Source organism: Panthera leo, chromosome D4 (assembly GCF_018350215.1).
Source record: "Panthera leo isolate Ple1 chromosome D4, P.leo_Ple1_pat1.1, whole genome shotgun sequence".
Taxonomy (NCBI): Eukaryota; Metazoa; Chordata; class Mammalia; order Carnivora; family Felidae; genus Panthera; species Panthera leo.
The window spans coordinates 31,996,267-32,012,578 of record NC_056691.1 but is presented as its reverse complement, the minus strand read 5'-3'; the positions used below and the strand labels follow the sequence as shown (position 1 = coordinate 32,012,578).

The 16,312-nt window shown below is 35.2% G+C and overlaps 1 protein-coding gene across 1 annotated transcript in view; it reads right to left on the bottom strand.

Annotated features, from left to right (window-relative positions):
- Positions 1–16,312, bottom strand: part of UHRF2 (ubiquitin like with PHD and ring finger domains 2) — a 76,834-nt gene that overhangs the window by 23,265 nt on the left and 37,257 nt on the right. The window contains exons 5-6 of the mRNA XM_042914152.1: positions 5,183–5,292; positions 1,338–1,524 (exon numbers count right to left, since the gene is read on the bottom strand). Of these exons, the coding sequence (XP_042770086.1) occupies positions 1,338–1,524; positions 5,183–5,292 (297 nt within the window). The remainder of the gene's footprint in view (positions 1–1,337; positions 1,525–5,182; positions 5,293–16,312) is intronic.

Sequence of the window (16,312 nt, the reverse complement as noted above, 5' to 3'; positions counted from 1 at the left end):
ACCTAATTGTAATGTTATTACAAGCACACTTCATTTTATTGCACTTTGCAGATACTGTGTGGTTTTTTGTTTGTTTTTTACAAACTGAAGGTTTGTGGCAACACTGCATCGAGCAAGTCTATTGGTGTGATTTTTCCAATAGCATTTGCTCACTTTCTGTCTCTGTGTCACATTTGGGTAATTCTCACAATATTTCAAACTTTTTCAATATTATTATGTTGTCAGGGTGATCTGTGATCAGTGATTAAGACCTGCTGAAAACTCAGATGATGGCTAGCATTTTTAGCAATAAAGTATTTTGCACACTTAATAGGCTACAGCATCATGTGTAAACATCAATTTTATATGCCCTGAGAAACAAAAAAGCTCATCTGACTTGCCTTATTGTGATATTTACTTTACCAGACTGTTCTGGAACCTGTACTATCTCTGAGGAATGCCTGTACTTCTGAGTATGTCATTCCTTAACTTAACCCTCCACGCCAGCAATAGTCCAAAGCTTAAGAAGAAAAAACTTATTATGACATGAAAAAGTTCATTATTACTTTGACCATGTTCTTCCCAGTCTCTTTTCTAATGATTTTGTTTTGTAGCTAAGACTACTTAGCATAGATTTTGGCTGGTATATTTAACCTTAGTGCCTGGTTCCACTTATTAACCTCATAGGATTAAATACAATAATCCATGTAAAACACTTTGTTAGCATCTAGCATATATTAAGCACTTAAATAACTATTAAGTACTATAACAGGCACATCTAAAATAGCTGAGGGATAGAGAGGCCACCCAAAAAGGCTTCCCAGATGGAATCACAGTTAAGTGAAAACCTGAAGGATAAATATCCTAAAGTTAAGCAAAGATGTATAGGTTTCAAAGAGAAAATGTGTCAAGTATAAAAACCCAGAGGAGAGAAAGACCTGGACTTACTTAAGGAGCTGAAAGATATTTAATCTGGCTAGACTGTAGAGTATTTGGGAAAATGAAGAGGAAAATGGTAAGAAATGCACCTGGAGAAATCAACTAAAAAAATATTGTGCAAGGCCTTGCATGGCAACATAAAACCTGAGAAGCAAAGGAATTAACACAATCAGAGTTGCATTTTTGAAAGAACACAGACTCCATATTAGAGGAAGGACTGCAGGGATTAAAAACAGCTAGAGACTGGTTCACAAGCTGTGATAATAATCAAAGTTACCAATGCCAATAAACCACTGGCTATAAAATTTTAAGTGTTTTAATACACATTACATATCTTAAGAAATCTTTTTGTGGTTTAAATACATATTTCACATTCAATTCTTAACACAGTAATAACAAAAAACCCCTGATAATCATACCAGTATTCCTCTTCAGGGACCTTATCCAAAGGTGGATTCAGGCAGTAAATATGATAGGCCATGTTACATTCATCACATAGAAGCTGCATGTTGGGTTCCTGTTTCCCACCACATATATGACAGGAGCAAGAACGGCACTTCTTACTTGGATCTCCACCACAAATATCACACTCAGGATCATTTTTCCCTAGTAAGAACAAAATTATAACAAGCTCAGTCTTAAAATAATTTTTATTATCTATGAATCTTGTAAAGAAAAACGCATGAAAATAGATAGCATACAGCTTTTCTTAATGAACAAAAAAAAAATCACAAAGAATAATCAAGTGTGGGACTTTAAGAATAAATGCCTGAGCTTCATTCTAAATTTTTTTTTTTTTTTTAAGTTTATTTTTGAGACAGAGAGAGACAGAGCATGAACGGGGGAGGGGCAGACAGAGAAGGAGACACAGAATCTAAAGCAGGCTCCAGGCTCTGAGCCATCAGCCCAGAGCCTGACGCAGGGCTCCAACTCACGGTCTGTGAGATCATGACCTGAGCTGAAGTCAGACGCTTAACCGACCGAGCCACCCAGGCGCCCCCTGAGCTTCATTCTATACTTACCAAAATTACAGGGATAAAGCACAGGCACAGCGGGCATCATTACCTGCAACCATGGGGATAATGTATACTTTTGCCTTAAAAATTTGTATTGGCTAGCTGGAAGTTCCCCAAATGTCCAGGGGCAATACAGTGAACTCACCAGGGCATCATAAGGTATCTTTAACTTTCAAGGAAAGACCATGAGGGAAGGGGAGGGGAAAAAATAGTTACAAACAGAGAGGGAGGGAGGCAAACCACAAGAGACTCTTAAATACAGAGAACAAACTGAGGGTGGATGGGGTGGGGGAGTAGGGGAGAGGGGAAAATGGGTGATGGGCATGGAGAAGGGCACTTGTTGGGATGTGCACTGGGTGTTGTATGTAAGCCAATTTGACAATGATATTCATAATAAAAAAATAAATTTCAAGGGAATACTACATTCTGTTAAAGTCGTTTGGATCTAACTACTTAATAAGTGGAACTATTAAATACCATGTACTCTGCAGACCCAAACCTTTCCTTGAATAGGCTAAAGTAGGAAGGGGAGGGCTGTTAAGAGTTAGCAAGCCCATTCTGGTTCTTATTCAAGTTATGCCCCCAACATACTTTTTAACATAATAGAAATAGCATTTCTTTATTTGTCTTTAAAATTTATTTGAGAAAGAGAGCACATGCACGCATGAGCCAGGAAGGGCAGAGGGAGAGGGAGAGAGAATCCCAAGCAAGCTCCATAGTCAGCATAGAGCTGATGTTACAAATGTTAAGATCATAACCTGAGTCAAAATCAAAAGTTGGACATTTAACCGACTAAAACACCCAGGCACCCCTAGAAATAGCATTTCTAACCCAGTTGATTTTTTTATCTTATTTGTCAATTGGTTCAGAACTCTGGCAACCTACTAAAATCCAAACACCTTCTACCCAACTGTTCCCTTGAAATTTTAAAATATACAGTATATATACTAAAAAATCTTTATGTTCACAATACCAAAAATTAAAACGTCAAGAGAAATGGTTGGGAAGATTTTATGAAAACTAAGGTAAATTTATATAAAATTCAAAAAGGACTACAGAACTTTTTTTTAATGTTTATTAATCTTTGAGAGAGAGAGAGAGAGAGAGAGAGAGAGAGAACACAAGTGACGGCAGAAGAGAGAAGACAGAGGATCTGAAAGCAAGCTCCATGCTGAGAGCAGCCAGCTTGATGCAGGGCTTAAATTCACGAACCTGTGAGATCACGACCTGAGCCACCCAGGCACCCCCTGCAGAATTTTGCAGATGAATTATGTAGATAGAGGAAGAGGTCTAGGATGATATACATAGTTTGACTGATTACTTCTTGGGAGTTCTATTTTTAAATTAATATTGTTTTATATTTTGAATTTCTGACAAATGTACACAACATATTTGTGAGGAAATTTACCATATCAGAACTGATCTAGCAATATAAGGGAAATGGGAAGCCATATCTGAAAAATAAGAGAGGGGGAAGAGAAAAGGCACTGATTTCAGCACTATCTTTCTAACTGGTGACTGCCTTATTTTATTTTATTTTATTTTATTTTATTTTTGAGAGAGAGAGAGTGCAAGTGAGGGAAGTGGAGGGAGGGAGGGAGGGGGAGGGGGACGGGGAGAGAGGGAAAGAGAAAGAGGGAGGGAGGGAGAGAGAGAGAATGAATCTTAAACAGTCTTCACAATATGGGGCTCAATCTCACGACCCTGAGAATCATGATCTGAGCTGAAATCAAGAGTCGATTTCGACTCTATTGTTGCTAATGAATGGCAGATTACAATTTTGTTTTACTTTCACTAAGGGAGCTATGACAACATACAAGTAATGGATGCATGACAGACCTAAAAACATGCCTTTGGCATGCTTAGATTTTTGGTATGAAGAGTGATATGATCAGTGGCAGTCTGGCTGTGGCTCTGAAATGATTTCTTCACATACAAGTTGTAGCTATAATGTGAGTAGCATTAGGCAGAGAAGAGATATATGGAGAATGAGAGGGAACAGAATACATGCAGAAGTACTGAGAATAGAAAGATGACAAAAACCTTATCTATCTTGGTTTTGCACTGTTTTACTGAGAATGACTAAGTTACATTAAAAAGGTTTACTCAAATTACTCAAGTTACCTGTAATCCTAGGATATAACCACACAAGTACTCCTACAGAGTACACCTAAAGGTTCTTTAAAAAAAAAAATTTTTTTTATGTGTATTTATTTTTGAGAGACAGACAGACCATGAGCAAGGGAGGGGCCAGAGAGGGAGAGACAGAATCTGAAGCAGCTCCAGCTGTCAGCACAGAGCCTGACAGAGTACTCCTAAAGGTTCTTAATTCAAATCTAGATACATCAACATTGCAGTCTCAAAAAATGAGAATGGCTTAGACTGGTAACATGAAAGTCTATTTACTGATCTGTTAAAGGTCTTGTCTTGCTGTAATCTTGCACAATTGTGGTAAGAAGAGGTTAGGCAGAACGTTTTAGTCTGCCTAAAAACTTTATTTTTCTAAAATATACTAGAAATTGGGGGCACCTGGCTCAGTAGATACAGCATTCAACTCTTGATCTCAGGGTTGTAAGTTTGAGCCCCACGTTAGGTGTAGAGATTACTTAAATCTTAAAAAACAAACAAAAAATACTGGACATTGACATGTGGCATAAAGCCAATAAATTGCTTCCCACAAAAAATTCAGAAGAAAGTATGAAACAGTAATCTATTTGGAAAGATAGCAATTCAATCATGAATTAAAAGACCTAAAATCTTGCCCTACCTTTGTTACCAACCAGCTGTATGATATTAAGCAAATACAATATGCACAGTGAAAAGGTAGGGCTACGTTCTAATATTCTCATGATTATTTAAACCTCATTTATTACCTCCCAGAAATTCAAAGTTTAACCATCATTACTGTCAGGCTCTACTCATACGAAAGTAAGTCTCATTATTAAAAATCAATCTAAGTAGCCACAAAATTACTGAAATGTTATTTGGACAGATTTATAATAAGCGAAACAAGAAAATGGCAATAAAATGCCAAGGTGAGAAAAAAAATTTGTTTTTTTAAAAACAAATCTTATCATTTGAGAAAAATTCACTAAACCAGAAAGGATCTTAGATCAAAACTGTGGTCATGAAAATAAATTTGTATGATCTGCAGCAGCTTTATACTTTCTCGGAAGTTATTCCCTGGGTGGTTAAAATACCAATCAAGTACAATATATGTAATCTAAATCCATAAGAAAAATTCATACTTAAAAACTTTCCATCTGCCAGTGAGAGGGGATGTGCTCCAGGTTTCTCGATCTTAAAGATTTCATTTACGAATCTTATCTGGCAGTCATTTAATTTTCCTTCAGAACCCCTGTTTAAAAAAAGAAGAAAAGTTAACTTCTGCCAGCAAAATCTAAATCATATACAAATAATTAAGAGTCATTTAGGAAACCCACTGAACTTTGTCTATTTACAAATTGGGACTATAGCTATTCCAATCACTTTGAGCTTTCCAATGGCAGGTAAAGTCAAATAGTGACTAGTTACTATTCAAAATTAAGTGTAACTTTAGTGTAATATTAGGAAAAAAATTTATAGACTTCACCTAGATTATCTAGGAACAAGACAGTTTTCTTAGAAATTAAATACTAGATAAAATGATACTCTATCAATCAAAATAAAAGATTTAAATATATTTCCAGTAAATACAGTAAGTTTCTGGGTAAAAAGTTGACCTCTTATTAAAAAGAAAAGTCCTTCAGATACCAAGCCATACTCCTCATAGACACAGTTTATACCTGTTGCATAAGCTTCTTCAAACTTTCCGGCTGTGACTATGGACTTATATGTGGATTTCTCCTTTTAACATGTCAACTTTGGTTTATATTTTTGAAGTTTTGTTATTGGGTACACAGAGATTTAGGATTCTTAAACTGTCATAAAATGGCTCTGTATCTCTGTAACGCATTCTATATCAAAAGTGTACTTTTTTTTGGTTAGAATTTGCTTGGTAACTTTTTCTATTCTTTCACCTTTTAAAACTTTTAATGTCAAATATTCACAAATGCAGAAAACTGCATAGACAAATGTGTAGTATAGCCAATTATAAGGTATACATTCTTGCAGTCATCAATCATGACAGGAAATAGAACTGTTTACCTCAGAAGCACTTGACATGCTCCCTCCCAATCTCATTATTCCCTTTCAAGAGTTTTATTTACCTTAATTTTCTTAGTCTTATCACTTATCTGCCTAAGCATATGATATATACAGTTCTACCTGTGCTTTAAAGATTCTAACCTATCAATTTCCATGCAATCTTTTTCTTGCTTACAATTTGTTGAAGAACTGCTATTATTTGTCCTATAGAGTTTCCCCGCAGACTTGATTTTGATATGTGCATTCCCAAAGTGTAGTTTAAATAGGTTTTTTCCCCATCATTTGTATTTCTAGTAAGTTAGTAGTTGGATCCAGAGTAGAGGTCAAAAAACCCTAGTCTGCTGCCTATTTTTATAAATAAAGTTCTACTGGAAAAACTACTCATTTATGCATTCTCTATAGTTCATTTCGTATTATAGTGGCAGAATAGTTGTGATGGTGGAGACCATTTGGCCGCCAAAGGTTAAAGCTACCATCTGGCCCTTTGCACAAAACAATGGCCAACCCTTGCATTTAGAAATGCTTAATCAAATCCAGTTCATTTTTTGGTAAAACTGTTAATAGTTCTTGGAAGTGGTATACCAGGAAGCAGGAATCACTGCAGGTTATTTTGAAAGATGAACACCATAACTGTTATTCTCAAAACAGCTTGCTGAACTAGTTTTATTATTTCAGTGTGCTTGGGTTCATCACATATGCTATAGTTACCCTCTCCTACCTCTTGTACGGCTGCTGATACCACACAGGTCTCATAGCTATCAGTTGTTTATCCCACCAGCTATTTTGGTGTTTGTAGGGGATACCACAATTCCCTGAATGGTTATAAATGTTGCCCATGACTTTCGGGTTAGATATTTTAGTTGTTCTATGTTTGTATGAGAATATCTAGGGAGATTAAAAATCTATGCTGTTGTCATCTTTCTAGAATTCCATCTATCCTTGTAATTTCAACTTGTGTGACTTCATATTTAAGGAGTCTTTCTTATAAGCAGCATATGGGTTTTGTTTTTATCTCCTCTGGTGATCTTTAATATTTAGCTCACATATAGTTAATACAATGGCTGACATATCTGGGTTTGTTTCTACCATTTTACTATATGTTTTCTATTTTATCTACCTTTTTGTTTCTTTTACTCTTCTTGATTGCTTTCTTTTGAATTATTCTAATAATTATTCCATTTTACCCTATTTTTTAATCTTTTAATATTTAATTATGTATTAAAATATTACTTTAATGTGGTGGCTCTTAGAGAATATACCAGGTAAAAATCAATCTACTTTTAAGTTCTCACTACTTCTCTGATCATATCAGAATTTCATAGCTTCATTTACCAACTTCCATCTTTTGTGGTTGTCCTGCATTTTATTTTACACATATTTTAAACTTCACTATTATTGTGTGTTGTGAATAGTTTATTTGAACTTACTCATACAGTTACCCTTCCTATGTTTTTTCTTTCCTGTATTTCATGTCTCTTTAGTATTTCTTTTAGTGTAGTATGTTGGTATTGGATTCTTAGGTTGTTTTTTTTTTTTTTTATGTCTTTTTTTTTCCTAGGATTTTTTTTAAAATTTATTTTAAAATTTACATTCAAGTTAGTTAGCATATAGTGCAATAATGATTTCAGGAGTAGAATCCAGTGATTCATCCACTATATATGACACCCAGTGCTCATCCCAACAAGTGTCTCCTTAATGCCCCTTCTCATTTAGCCCATCCCCCCACCCACAACCCCTCCAGCAACCCTGTTTGTTCTCTGTATTTAAGAATCTTTTATGTTTTGTCCCCCTCCCTGTTTTTATATTATTTTTGCTTCCCTTCCCCTATGTTCATCTGTTTTGTATCTTGAAGTCCTCATATGCGTAAAGTCATATGATATTTGTCTTTCTCTGACTACTTTCACTTAGGATAATATACTCTAGTTCCATCCATGTTGTTGCAAATGGCAAGATTTCATTCTTTTTGACTGTTGAGTAATATATACCACATCTTCTTTATCCATTCTTTATCCATTTATCTGTCAACGGACATTTGTACTCTTTTCATATTTTAGCTATTGTCGACAGTGCTGCTGTAAACCTTGGGGTGGCATGTGCTCCTCTGAAACAGCACACCTGTATCCTTTGGATAAATACATAGTAGTGCAATTGCTGGGTCGTAGAGTAGTTCTATTTTTAATTTTTTGAGGAACCTCCATCTGTTTTCCAGAACGGCTGCACCATTTTGCATTCCCACCAACAGGGCAAAAGGGTTTGGATTCTTAGGTTTGGTTTGATAACATCTTTATCTTGCTTCATTTTTGTAATCTATTTTCATTAGAAATGTATTTCTAACATTTTTTATCAGTGTTCTCATATGTTGTTCCATTGTGTTCTAGCTTACATCGTTTCTGATGAAAACTCAGCTCATATTCGTTTTTTATCTTTAGTTTTCAGCAGCATTATTGCAATATGCCACAGTGTGTTCTTTGTATTTATCCTGGTTAGGGTTCACAGGGCTTCAATTTGGACTATCTTCTCCCATTTTTGGAAATTCTAGTTATTAGTTTTTCAAATATTGTTTTCACCCTTCTCTTCTTTGGGAACAACAAATAGATGTAATGCATACCTTTTGCCAGGTCCCATGTGTCCGACAGTCTTTTCTGTGTTGTTTCTCATAATTTTTTTCCATGTTTCAGTTTTGATATTTTTCACTGACTTGCCTATCACTACTCCTATCTTCTGCTATTAAGCCAATCTAATGAAGTCTTAGTTTCAGATACTGTATTTTTCAGTTCTAGAGTAATTATCTTATAGATTCCCAGTGATTTTTTTATAGATTCCAATTCTCAGTTGAAATTCTCCACCTTCATTTATTTTCTTGAGCATATTAATCATAATTATTCTAAAATCCTGTCTGATAACCTGAATTATCAGTATCACCTATGGGTCCATTTTTATTATTGATTTTTCTTCTGGTTTTTGATTATGTGGCCCTACCTTTTGGTACCATACTTTTGGTTCCATGGCAAGATAAATATAAAGAAAATATAATCGCATATTGCAATAATGCTGAAAACTAAAGATAAAAACAAAAGGAATATGAGCCAAGTTTCATCAGAAACAATGTAAGCTAGAACATAATAGAACAGCATCTGAAAACACGGACAAAAAATTTCTCAACTTAGAAATACAGTTCTAATGAAAACATATTATAAAAAATGAAGCCGAGATAAAGATGTTATCAAACCAAACAAAAATATTCAACAATATAAGTATAAAACATTAGAGGAGGCTTCAGACCAATCTTCCTCGTGCTGGGAAGATACTGTGGTGATTTAACATTTTATTCAGCAACTATGCTGAGGCAAGGCCTGTTTACAAAATGTAGTCTACATATTTGTCTTAGCCATCCAGTTTTCAACTAAGAGCCTTTTGTATATTCTGTGGGACCATTTCACCCAGTGATCACAAAATCTGTTTGCCTTCGAAGACTACTGAAAACTCCACTGTGCTTTTTACTTACATTTTTAGCCTCCTGCCCAGCAAAACCCCAGTATTTAGCAAAAGTCATGTGAGGAAAACAGGCCGTATGTGTGAAACATCCCCAACATCTGCCAAAAGCTCAGTCTCCACCCTGCCCCCAGCTGCTTTCAACTAGATCTGCTCTACATCCATAATTATTAGCAAGGGTTCCCAGGGCAAAAAGCAACTACAAAAACCAACTGCTTTCTAAGGTTCTTCCCATTCCAGAGTCATAGGCTCTGGTAGTTCTCCTTACCTCTCTGCTTCATTAACATAACAGATGATAATGTTATTTGAGCTGGCTCTTCTAGTTTTAGGTAAAAATGCTAATCTACTGCCAGCTATTCCATCCTACCTGGAAACAGAAACCTTCCATGTACTTCATTAGGTGGTACAATAAATATCACAAAAACAGATTCAAAACTAGAATCACCTTTTCATTTATCTATCATTTCAGTTGAAGGCTTACCATACCGATTTCCTCTGAACAAAACTGATGAAGCCAAAACTGAATCTAATAAACCACCAATTATAAAATACATTATTTTATGTACTACCAAAAAAGAACTGGCCTGCAATGGGGTAGTCTAAGAAGAACTCCCAAAGTTAGGACTCTAAATGGAAGACAACTATAAGGCACACTATTTTATGAAATCATAAAAAAGAAAAAAATTTGAGATGAGACATCTAAGAAACACCCTCAAAGCTAGGACACCAAACGGCTCTTCTCACAGTTTAAGATAAATGGTAAATAAACCACCTAGCAGGTAGAGATAAAAAATAAACATGACCATTTCAATGTTATCAGTGGGTATAAGTAGAAAAAGTATCCCAGGAACTGAACCACAAGGTAGGATTCATGCAGGTTTGTAGATGCAAACTCAAACTCAATCTCTTAAAGAACACAACTTTGGTCCAATAGCAAGATATTTTAATTTGAGATGGTAAAATAAAGAAAACCGTTAATCTCCAATTCTATGAAATACTCTATTTACTTAATATTCATTATAACTAATGCCTAGAACAGGGCCTGGCACACAGTAGCCAACAAAAGTCAAGGCACTAACATTTCAGTGGTATGACAGGCAGAATGATGGGTGCCAAAGATATCTATGCCCTAAGTACGGGAACATGTGAATATTATACTACATGGCAAAAGAGAATTTGTAGACATGATTAAGTTAATTACCTTGAAATAGGATTAACCAGGTAGGCCCAAGGTAATTACAGGGGAACTTAAAAGTAGAAGAGGGAAGTGAGTCAGAGATATGCAACGTTAAAATGGGAGAAGTAGGCCATGGGCCAAGGCATTGGGAGGCCTGTAAAATCTGGAAAAGGCAAGGAAACAGATTCTCCCTTAGATTCTCCAAAAAGTGACACATCTCTGCTGACACTTTTAGTCCAGTGAAATCCATATAAGACTTCTGACTTACAGAACTATAAAATGGTAAGTTCTACTATTTAAGCCATTTAAATTTATGAATTTGTTGCAGCAACAACAGGAAACTACTACAAGTAGGGCAAGAGAGAGAAATCTCAGGTGATAATCAATACCACAAAGAAAGAGTAAGGAAACAATTCAATGCCCTGCATGTACATACGTAATGTTATACAACATTAAAAGCTTCTTTTGAAGTGATGTCTGAACAAACAACCAAGACAAGACACAGAGCAAGCCAAATAAGGATATGTGTGGAGCAGACCAGGCAGAAGAACAGCAAATGGCAAGGGCTCTGAAGCAGAAGCATGTTCATATGATTAAGCACCACAAAGAGGCCAATATGGTTAAAATACAGTAAACTTTGATTTATAACTTGATATGGACACCAAAATTGTAGTGTAAGAATGGTACAATAATAAGAATATCACTAAAGAGATGTGATGATAAACGAGTTGGATAAAATTTAGTAAGTAAAAAGCCCTAGAAAAAGGACACTGAAAATAAAGTACATCCATAGCTTACTTTAGCTTTAGATAAAGGATTTTCTTCCTATAGGATTGAAATTCTACTTTTTTGTCTTTAAAGGCTAAGTTTTTGTTAAAAAAATTTGAGAGAGAGCGCACATGCGCACATGAGTGGAGGAGGAGCAGGGGAGGGGTATAGGGGTAGGGAGAGAGAGAGAATCCCAAGCAGGCTTGGTGCTGTCAGGGCACAAGCCTATCTCTGGGCTCAATCTTACAAACTCTGAGATCAGGACCTGAGCCAAAACCAAGTGTTGGACACTTAACGGTCTGAGCCACCCAGGTGCCCCTCAAATTCTACTTATAAATATCTAAACTAACATAACTTCATGTGGTATTAAATGAATATGCATCACAATAGAAACTGAACAAAGTATTTTGAAAAATGGACTTAAAACTCCTAAACTTTTGTTCTGAATTTTTTTCAAAGCTAAAATATAAACAGAAAATGATAAGCTAAAAATAGAATTTGATCGCTAGACAGTTTAAGCATATTCACTTTTTAGTAGTCACAGATTAAAAATAGAAACAAGCATGAACTTTAACTCCGAGTTCCCTTATCAAATATCCAAGGCAGATTAAAAATCATGTCCTATATTTACTACTTCCTTTGCACCTTCAATACAATAGAGAGTATCAAAGCTGAAGTTTAAATAAAATTTAGATAAAATCAAGTTCCTTAAAAAAAAAAAAATTCTATTTCAAGAAGTAGAAAATCTGGATTGCCCTATGATCATTATAGAAATTAACCAATTATAAAAATCCTTCCCACAAAGAAGGCTTTAGTGAGAAGTTATACCATTCAAGAAAAGGAAACAAAACTCCACCATAAAAGAATATTCTCATTATTTTATAAAATCTGAATAATTTGTGAAGGACAGTTAAATAGGAAAACTAACATGCAAATTTTACTCATTAACACAATGCAAAAATCCCACACAAAGTATCCACAAAATACTTATGTCAAACACTATAGATATTGGTGAGATTTTGAAAGTTTTTTTTATAGAGATAAAGGAGAAAAAAGATGCCTGCTATCATCACTTCCTTTCAACAACATACTAAAATGCAGTTGGTGAATAAAAGAAATCAAAAGACAAAAATGTCATAATTCACACATGATGATTATAATCATAAAGATTCCCCAAAAAATCGACATGTAAATTAAAACTAATAAATCTAGTAAGGCTACTAGATCCAAGATCAAAGGTTACTTGTATACCACTAATAAAGGAAAATGAAATAAAAATACCATTTACAGGAATAACAAGTAGTACCTGAAGTTAAATAAGGATAACAGACACCCATATAAGATCAGATCTCTGGACGGCATTAAATCAGGATCTACCATATAATTGCCAACATTCAATTATTTTGAACCTACAAAGACATTTTATGTGGTTCAACCTAATAAAAACATGAGAAAAACACATTAAAGACCTAAATAAATGGAGAACAGGCACATTCATGGATTAGAGTCAACACAATACGTATTAAATTCCCAATGGTTTTTATGTTTAAATTACCAAGATGACTTGGAAAATTCAAATAAAAGCACACAGACCTAAGAAAATAGAGAACTACTGAAGAGCAAGGTAGGAAGCCCTGTTGTATCATATCATTAAAGTGTGGAACTGCTATCAGGACACACAACATAGACCCATGGTATAGAACAGACATCAGATGGATGCATCAAATATAGTCACTTGATATGAGGGGATACTGAAAATCAGTGAGGGAAAAGTGGGTTTTATTTTAGCCTCTCTCCCTCAAAAATGGGCTTTTTATTTTTTTTTAATTGTCAAAAAAATTTTTTTTCATTACTGATAGAGAGAACAAGCAGAGAAGGGGCAGAGAGAGAGGGAGACACAGGATCTGAAGCAGGCTCTGAGCTGTCAGCAGAGCTCAAACTCACAAACGGTGAGATCATGACCTAAGCTGAAGTCAGATGCCCAACTGACTGAGCCACCCAGACACCCCTTCATTTTTTTTTTAATGTTTATTCATTTTTTGAGAGACAGAGACAGAATGCAAGTGGGGGAGGGGCAGAGAGAGGGAGACAGAATCCAAAGCAGGTTACAGGCTCTGAGCTGTCAGCACAGAACCCCATGCAGGGCTCGAACCCATGAACTGTAAGATCATGTCCTGAGCTGAAGTCAGACACCCAACCAACTGAGCCGCCCAGGTGCCCCCCAAAATGGGCTTTTTAATAAATGATGCTAGGAAAAATGATTATCCATATATCTCAAGGTAAGTCAAACCCTCACACTGTACACAAAAACCTACTTCAAATGGATTAAAGGCCTACTAAAGAAAGATAAAACCACAAAGCTGCTTAAAATAATAATGCATTCTGGGCAGAAAAAGTTTTTCCCCTGCCAACGCCATGTTTTATTGAGATGTAATTGACATAAACTGTGTAACTATACACCATAATGATTTGATAGATACATATACTGACAAATGATTACCACAAAAAGTTAACTTCCATCACCTCAGATAGTTTTAAGGTTAAGAATATTATTCATAACATGAAAAAAGCTATAAAAGATATTTTCTCTACATATAACTGAAATGGCCAAGCCCCCCAATTAGAACTCCTAAGAAATTAGTAATATAAAAAAAAATCAGTAATACAGACTACCTAATAACAGACTGCCTAGTAACAACAAAACATTTATGTTTGGAACAGAGTCCTCACAAAAGATATCTAAATTGACGATAAACATAAGGTTATCAATCTCCTTAGTAGTCAAGGAAATACAAATCAAAACCATAATGATACACTATTTTATTCTACACCCACCTGATTAGCAAAAATTCAAGTCTAACAAAATTAAGTGTGGATGAAAATGCAGAGCAATGAGACCTCTAATACTGCTATAGAAGTGTAATGTGATACAGCCCCTTAAATATTTGGTCCTACCTATTAAAGATGTACAGGTTTTACAATCCAGCAATTCTACTTCTAGACAAGATGCATCCCACAGAAATTAATGCACATAAGCACCAGAACACGGGGATAATGTCACAACAGCAAAGTTTGGAACAGCTCCAAACTATCAATGTCAGAATACATTTATACCTTCATTCTGATTTTTTATCCACTCTTTCTAGTAATGAGAAAAGACTTTTAAACATGGGGGAAAAAAAAATTCTATCCACAAGCCACATACCACACTGGCTCCTTTTTGGCTCTCATGTTCCTAACACATCTAGTAAATACTTAAATGACAGGGGCGCCTGGGTGGCTCAGTCAGTTAAGTGTCTGACTTTGGCTCAGGTCATGATCTCATGGTTTGTGGGTTTGAGCCCTGAGTCGGGTTCTGTGCTGAATGCTTCCTCAGAGCTTGGAGCCTGCTTCAGATTCTGTGTCTCCCACTCTCTCTGCCCCTCCCCTGCTCATGCTCTCACTGTCTCTCAAAAATAAGTAAATGTAATAAAATAAATTTTAAATAAAAATTTTTTTAAAAAAACCTTAAATGACAGAACATAACGTGTTACAGGACGGCATGTTGCACTACTGGGAGAGGCATCACATAATTTTTCTAATTGTTTGCCTATCTATAATTTCCATTCAGTTGTAGTTCTAGTCCCTAAAGCCATGGTGCTCCACTCTAACTGTACTTCAGAATCACTAAGGGAAAACTTTTTAAATAGTGAGCTGTTTTTTTTTGTTTTTTTTTGTTTTTTAACTCTATGAGTACTGTTACCTCTTCCTATTAAGTATACATGCTGTTTTTGTACTTCCTGTACTCAAGTACATTATAAGGCTCCCTATATAACCAATTTATATAGATGCCTTTTCTTTTTCTTCATGATTTATATCCTTATCAGAATTTCAAGCTGCTTGGAAGTCTGTGAGTTACATCTTTACCTGGAAGTGTGATTCTGTTTGTAGAAAGTTCAGAAACCATTTTCTAAAGTATAAGTTATTATCAGCACCTCACATTATTTTTCTTTATTGTAAGAGTCAGCAAACTTTTTCATCAAGAGTCAGAAAGTAAGTACTTTAGATTTTGCAAGCCAGGGAGTCTTATATTTTCAGTACACATTACTGTAATGGTATGCATTGCAATCACTGAACAATGTTTTTCAATACAAAAACAGCCATAGATCATGTGCAAATGGATAGGAATTCCAAAAACTATTTTCCTAAAATCAGGTAGCCAGTAGGCTATAGTTTATAGACTCCTACTTTGTATTACTAATCATAAGCAGATGCTTGACCTCAGATTTGTTACAAGATAGAACACAGCCATTATATTTAACATATAAATTATTATCTATCCAATATATATTATATATAATAATTCTGTTAATCAGAATTTGACAAGCGTTAGTGTGGCTGCTTCATATATAAATACATACATATTTATACACACACACACACACACACACACACACACACACACGCACAACTGCCAGGGTCATTCTAGAATCCCCACTGCTCAACAGAAATGTTCTTCTAAGAATTCATTCTACAAAAAAAGCAGAGCACAAAATACATAATCCAAGATTGTTTACTTAAACATTGTAAGAACTAGAAACAGTTTAAGAGGCTTTTCAAAAAGTAAATTAGTGAATTAATGATGGAAATAGCGGTTAAGTAATTTGGCATTTTGGGTGACGTTTTACATTTTGAATTCTCTTCGTGCAGCTTGTTAAATTCTGTAAACTTAAGAAAATTACTATGAAGGAAAATTTCAGCTAGTCTTACAAGTACTGCAGATAGCTGATTAGGCTGATAGTCACTGCTACTACAT